The 7,433-nt window shown below is 32.8% G+C and overlaps 1 protein-coding gene across 1 annotated transcript; it reads left to right on the plus strand.

Moving 5' to 3' along the window:
• The first annotated feature begins 1,577 nt into the window (after positions 1–1,577).
• On the plus strand, positions 1,578–2,373 carry LOC117920802. The gene has a single exon (XM_034838440.1). It carries the CDS (start codon positions 1,593–1,595, stop codon positions 2,247–2,249), a length of 657 nt encoding a protein of 218 aa, XP_034694331.1. The 5' UTR covers positions 1,578–1,592; the 3' UTR covers positions 2,250–2,373.
• The last annotated feature ends 5,060 nt before the right edge of the window (positions 2,374–7,433 follow it).

Raw genomic sequence — 7,433 nt, forward strand, 5'->3', positions numbered from 1 at the left:
TGGGGGAGTGGGTCCAAATTTCTCATTTTTCAAAGCATATATTATGATCATTTTTGCTTTTAAATTTTTCTTAGGCACATCACCAATTTCAAGTCCTAGTGACAGGTGATGGCTCAAATGGACTTGTGTTCCAAATCGTGTTTAGTCTTATCACTTTGGAACTATTAAATTCAATTAAAAATGAAAGAAATTCTTTTGATGGGTTGTTCCACGAGTTCAAAGTCTCAAAAAGAGTTCTTCAAATTCGAACATTATGTTTGATTCCTTGAAAATATATAATTTTATTTATAATAAAAATATAAAAAAATCAAATATAATTGAATTAATTAAAATTTTGTATAATTTTATATAATTTAATTTTATTTCAGAAAAGAGGAAAAACAAATTAAATAAGTTAAAGGAAATGTATGAATAATTTTTATTTTATTTTATTTTTAAAAAATATTAAAATTATGCTTTAATTAAATAAAAACAATTTAAAACGAAAATTGAAACCTTTTTCCTATTGCTAAACATGGGAATAAAATATTGCTTCAAAAAATTCATAAGTTTCAAAAATTTATTAAAATATTTTTAAAAATTGTAAGTATGGTTACATATTTAAAAGTTTGATCAAAATATTCCAATAAATTAGGTTTCGAAAAGGACTGCTCACTTCTAATTTCTAACTTCTAACAATGAAAAACGGAAAACCACACTTTTAATAGCAATTCTTTTATAAAATAAAAAATAGTTAATTTCTAGATATATTTTAGGAAACATGACATGGAGTCCCATCAGTCAATACGCGTTTAAATCAGAAACTCCAGTCTTACACGCAATTCCCATCAAAATGTAGATGTTCGGTACTTAAGACAACTCAAGCATCTCGCTTTTAACCGTCTTGGATTATGGGAAATTTCTAACTTCTACTGTTAGTATAAAAAAATTAAATTTACAATAATAAAATATCATTTTCACGTATTATAAAATCAAATTTATACTAAAAATATTTCTTAAAAAACATCCTTCACAATTTTCATATCAATTATATAATAAAAAAATTAAATTTACATTAAAGACGTCTATATAATTTTATAAAATTGAATTTATATTAAATATGTCTGTTGAAGAAATATATTTTATTATTTTATATTAGTTACCTATCCAAAAAATTAAATTTATATTAAAAGTGTTTCATGAAGAAAAATTTTTAAATATATATTTAATTTTATGAAATTATGAAAGATGTATTTTTAATATAAATTCAATTATTTTAATAGATGATTAATATGATAATTATTAAAAGTGTCGACATCTTTAATATAAAATTAATTTTTTATTATATAATTGAAAATTATGAAAAATATTTTTTAAAAAATTATTTTTAATATAAATTCGATTTTATAAAATTATAAAAGAAGAAACACTTTCAATGTAATTTTTTTTTTAATGTGAATGATTGATATTAAAACGATGGAAGATGACTTTTTAATACATATCTTTCAAAGTTACAAAAGTATACACGGTTTAGAAATATTTTTGAATGTATTGTATTTTTAAAAAATAATTTTAAATCGACAACTCAAGCCTCTTTATACTCTTCAACGAAGATGGCGGAGGTCACATCAAAACCAGGAAATCCTCTTCTCTCAACAATGGATGGTATCACAACCGCCTCTGCAAAATCAAAATCTGTCAAGCCGTCGTCATCGGGCCGGAGACTGACAAAGGCAATATGCATAACGGTGGGGATAGTGCTGCTAGTGGTCGTCGTGGTGATGGTGATTCTAGGTTTCACAGTTTTCAAGGCTAAGGATCCTGTCATCACCGTCGGCTCCGTCTCGCTCAAGGATCTCGACTTCTCTTTAACCCCGCTTAACATCAACGCTTCTCTCGACGTTAATGTCTCTGTGAGAAACCCTAACAGAGTCGGGTTCAGATACAACAACGCCTCAGCGCTCTTGAATTATGATGGAAGCCTCGTCGGCGAAGCCCCCATTCCCGCCGGAAGAATTGGCGCCCGCAAGACCACGGGGATGAATATCGTGATCTCTTTAATGGCGGATCGGTTGCTTTTGAATCCCCAGCTTTACTCCGATGTGCTGTCCGGTTCCTTGCCTCTCAGCACTTACGCCAGAATTTCCGGTAAAGTTTCTGTTCTTTTCGTGAAAATTAAGGTGGTATCGACTTCGACTTGCACTATGACTGTAGATGTTAAGAATGGAACTCTGAAGGACACTGTTTGTCAGTACAAGACTAAACTGTGAGTCACTTTGGATTTGTTTTTCTGTTTGGTTGCTTGGAATCTGATTTCGGAACACGGTAAAATTTTTGTATTTATTCTTGATTTTATACGGGAATAGAATTGATTAATTCTATGCTTCTTTTTTCTCTGGTTGTTCTTGATTGATTCTGCTGGACAATGACTGAAATTCGAAAAGCTTGTGACATAATTTACTTGTAAAATCACACAAAAATGTAGAAACTTTTCTACAAGCACCTGCTGTTCACCGAATTATGGCGAATTAGTACTGGTTCTTCAATCCATATCTGTAGGAATGACCCATTGATTATACCGGCCATTTGTGAAATCTTCTAGTTAGGGTTTGCTCGTGAAAATCTGAATGTTTATGGAAAAAAAAAGGAAATCGGTTTTGGTGGTTGGGGAGAGATAAATCAAATTTTTGATAGATCAAATTTTTGAGAATTTATTTTTAAAACAAGTTATTTTGGAATTTTCAATTTTTGTAGAGAAAATATGAATAATACTTAAGATATACAAGGGAACGGGTAATCTCATTATGACTTTGATTCTATCTGTGAGCTTAATGCAGTGCAACACCTGTGACCAGAGTAAGGAACTACAGCCAAATCTCGAACATTGATTACCTCACTGATAAATTTGTCTGTATGGGCTTAATCATGACATAAAACCTGCCGTAGAAAGTGGCACTTTGCTGATCCTTTTGTCTTTTTCAATGAGTAAAAGGACGTACAGCAAGTTGTGTAGATACTGAAATCTGTTTGTTTCTGGGGAAACTTCTGTTCGAAGGAAAGAAAATGCTGGGCGGGTCGATCTTTGATTCCAAAGAATATGCCAGCTTAATGCTTGTTACGTGTTGGCAATATTGTCTCCATAACAAGTCATTCAAATACTTTGTCATAAAGATAGTATGAACACTGACCAAATCCAAGTATTTGATCTTCTACACCTTCTACCTTTATGATCTCAGGGATAGATAGAGACGTGAGGTTGTGTTTCTAGAAGGCAGAAGCCATATATTGTACTGTTATTGGGTGACAGTGAAAGATATTTGGATCATAAAAAATCGGTGCTGGACTTTTAGGAGTCGGACCCTGGGGCTTTCATGGTGTTGAAGTGGTGTAAGGAAGAAGGATAAGCTTTTATTCCGTAGACTTTCAAGCTTTCCCGGCATTAAGTGGTGTAGGTAGAGAGTCCCGAGTGGCAAGTAAGTAGTACAGCGCAGGTGTAGAGTAAAAGGATGTGTGACTTGAGAATCCAAATATTTTAATACATAAACGTCTTTATCTTATGATAGATATGTTTATAGATGTGTTCTACTTACCCTGCATAATAATTTTTTTATATTAAATAGAAGATTATCATTTTTATTCTTGATAAATAAGTTCCAATTGACCATATTTGGAGTGAAAAATTGAATCAAACTAAGCATTTTAAATTTGGCTTGGTTCGATTTTAAGGAACTGGTTTTGACTCAACTTAATGGTCTTTTTTCAATCCTTCACCTAGTTGTAAATTTGTGTTTATTTTAAACCCGAAGCCAATTAATTTGAGTTATTTTAGGTCTCAACTTATTTTTAAAATGAATTGAAATCAATTTGGATTTGATGTTAAAATTAATTTGATCATAATATCAAAATAATGAATTAGTTTAATAAAATCTAATATAAAAACTATATATCAAATATCAAATAATTATATGTAAGTTTTCAAATGTCGATTTGCTTTGTTTTTATTATTCAGGAAATAAGAAAAGTAAAAACTGATTAAATAAGATCAGTTTTCAAAATTCTCAAATTGAACCAATCTTTTTTATTATTGAAAACCAAACCAATCTTTTTTATTATTGAAAACCAAACCAATTGATTTTAGCAGATTTGGATTGATTTGTCAGTTTTTTCAATTTTGTTTACACCCTATAGTTTTAGGCCTATGATATGAGTTTTTATATTAATTTTTAAAATAATCAAATTTTAGTGAAAATTTAAAATACTAGAGTGAAAAATATCATATTTATAACATTTTAAAGAGTTTATTTTACAGATATGGCGAGATATTTTCCTAATATAGGATGGAGGATAGAGGGACAATGAAAAAAGGTTGGACAATGCCATTTCTCCTATCCATATTATCAGGATATTTAATAAGTGATGGAAAAATACAGTATGATATCCATTGGGATGTAAAAGGAGAAGTATATTGCATTTCAATATTTGGTAATATTTTTTTAAAAAAAGCATGAAATCTTTCTCATATTTAGTATTATTTGAAAATCCTTCTATATAAGTATTGAAATAATTTATTTTTATCAATCAAATATAAAATATGATATATTATCCCATCATTATTTTATATTAGTAAATTAAATATGATGTTAAATACTTTTGATAACAGTCATAAAAGTGGTGACATATTTTTTTTTTCCGTAGTATCTGTTTATGATGGATTGAATAATTTGATTATTATTGATTGATTATGTGGATTGGGGATGGGAAAGAAGAAATTGATTAGATTGATTGGAGGTGTCACGACTTTTGAAAGAAGAATTTTTGGTGGATTGAGGGTAGATTTGGATGTTAAACAATTAAAAGAAATAAATAAATTTAAAATAAAAATAAATATAATTTCAGAAAAAAAAATCCTCTTTTTATAAAATCTAATCCTGTGCTCTTCTTTTTCTTATATAAATAATAAAAAATTGAACAATATATAACCATTTATATTTCTTTTTGCTTCTTATTTTAGACTACTTCCAACACAAACAAGTTACAACTAAAAATCAAAATAAATTTTAAATTTTAAGAATTAATTTTTTGAAATAGATATGAAATGTCATCAAATACCTCTATATTTAATAAAATTTTAAATTAGTAATTAGTGGGAGGTAAATAAAATTTATCCTAAATCTTAATCATTGATTAGATTAAATTGAAGAATATTACTATGATACCGACTCAATATATATAAAATTCATCCAAGTTTTTGGATGACATTATTTTATAGCTTGAAGTGGTACCATATATTGTAATTTTTGGTATGTACCGTTGGACACCCTAGAAATTTCCACTACCGAGATTTTGAATTCCGATCCATCGTTTTTGGGAAAGATTTCATTTCATAAATTTTGACCACAACACATTTATTGCCAAAAGAAGACTTCATGGGGGATTTGGTTTGAGAGAGTCGTCATTTTAAACACTGAATTGAATAAAGAGGAACTTGTATATTTCAAGAAGAAAATGGCCTGTGGGAATGCATTTAAAGCAATAATGGCCAAGGAGAGCTGCATCTGTGGCTCAATTCTCTTCTGGGCAGTTGGAAGCCCATTTATTACTCTTCACTCTCCCAACTCTCACCCAACCCTTCTTAACTACTCATACTCTCTCTCTCTCTCCCTCTCTGCAAAGCTTGATCCTGCAGATTCAACACCATGATTCAAAACAATGATCACAATCCAAACCCAGATCCAGAACCAGTCCCTGAAGCCAAAAACCGACGCCATGTTCGCCGACGTCGGTGTCTCATTGCAATTGGGGTTGTCATCTTCCTCATCATGCTTCTCTCATTGTGTTGCTCATCCTAGTCTTGACTGTTTTCAAGGCCAAGCAACCCAAGACCCAGCTTGTCTCCGCCACCCTCGATGGCATCTCCCCCGTATCTCATTCCTGTAGTCAGAATCCAGCTCAACATCACCCTCAACCTCCAAATCCTGGTTGAGAACCGAACCATGCCAGTTTCAAGCATGGGTCCGGGCAGAGTATACTCCTGTACCAAGGGGAGCAGGTTGGGGATGTGGAGATATACCCAGGTAACATTCCGGGGAGGAGGTCAACCACAATTCCCTCCCGGCTAACTCTACAGGTCGATGAGGTTGCTTCTGAGACATTGCACCTAGTCCAGGACATCCTAGCAGGGCAGCTGGCGATGGATACGCGTACAAGAATTCCAGGCAGGGTGACCTTCCTTGGGTCATTCGGAAACACGTGGTGGCAATATCAGACTGCCATTTCGTCATCGCAGTCCCTGAGATGAAGGTCCGAAGCCAAGAGTGCAAGGAAAGGACAAAGTTTTGAGAGGGGGGGCGCGGTTTCGGGTTCTTTGCTTCAGCCATCAGGTTTGGCTATTGTCTATAAAGTAATCAAAAGGAAAGAAAGGGATTTGTGATGTACTCAAGTTGATACTAAAGAAATGGAACACATTTTTGTCTTTTTTTTTTCTTCAGTTTCATCCGTGTACTGATTACAACCCAGCCGAGCATCAAGATAACCCAAAAAAGCTAGATCTTTCCCAGTTTGGGACATCCTAATTAGATATCAGCCCTTTAAAAGGGGTCTTTCAGGACCTTTTTTGACGACCCTGCCTGAGAAATACTGAAAAGTCGCTCATAGATTGCCCTAATGGCCCAGAAAAAGGAGTCATGCCCTGTTTCTACACCTGTAAATGACTTATATATCATTCTGGAAAAGAAACTCCATCTACTTCTTTCTAATATTACACCCCAATCAGCTATAGAGAACAAATGTTTGACACAACCTAGCCCTGAAGTCCAAATTCTGAATTCAGGAAATAATAGTAAAACTCATGTTCAGTTCTCCAGGGCCACTGCAATGTGTTTTCTACATACTTCATAACCATAAAGCTTTTGTAGCAAAGAGATATCGTGATCTAAATTGGGTTGAAACCAAAACACATTGAGCAAAAAGGTCAAGTACTATATTCCATACGTTGGATCCTGCCCAAACAAAACAGCAGGAAGTGTAGCATTCTGCAATATATTTGGTCCTGCACAAACCAAAAATGAAGGAACAAAAGTGTGTGAATGTTCGCAACAAAAAATGAGTATTAAGTAACTTGCCATTGGAGAATCTCTCACCCACAAAAAAACACCCAACAACAAAACAACTCATCTCAACCCACCTACACACACACAGAGCAAGCTCAGTATATAGGATACCACATTGATTATAAAACCATACTATCTCAGCATCAAAAAGAGATATGGGCACAACAGTTGATGGGAACTGGGTCCAGATTATAGGATCCCCAGTGACCAAAAACCCAAGATTACAGAAGAAGCACAAGGACCACAATGAGTAGACAAAGTTCACAAAAATTGGGTGACATGATTTTTAGCAGTTGATTCTAATCAGACTCTTTGCACAGCATTGTCAAAAGGGATGATTAAAAT

Source organism: Vitis riparia, chromosome 8 (genome assembly GCF_004353265.1).
Source record: "Vitis riparia cultivar Riparia Gloire de Montpellier isolate 1030 chromosome 8, EGFV_Vit.rip_1.0, whole genome shotgun sequence".
Lineage (NCBI taxonomy): Eukaryota > Viridiplantae > Streptophyta > Magnoliopsida > Vitales > Vitaceae > Vitis > Vitis riparia.

Bases quoted from the DNA above. Each gene is read 5' to 3' on its own strand.
- LOC117920802 (XM_034838440.1), top strand. From the start codon at position 1,593: ATGGCGGAGGTCACATCAAAACCAGGAAATCCTCTTCTCTCAACAATG.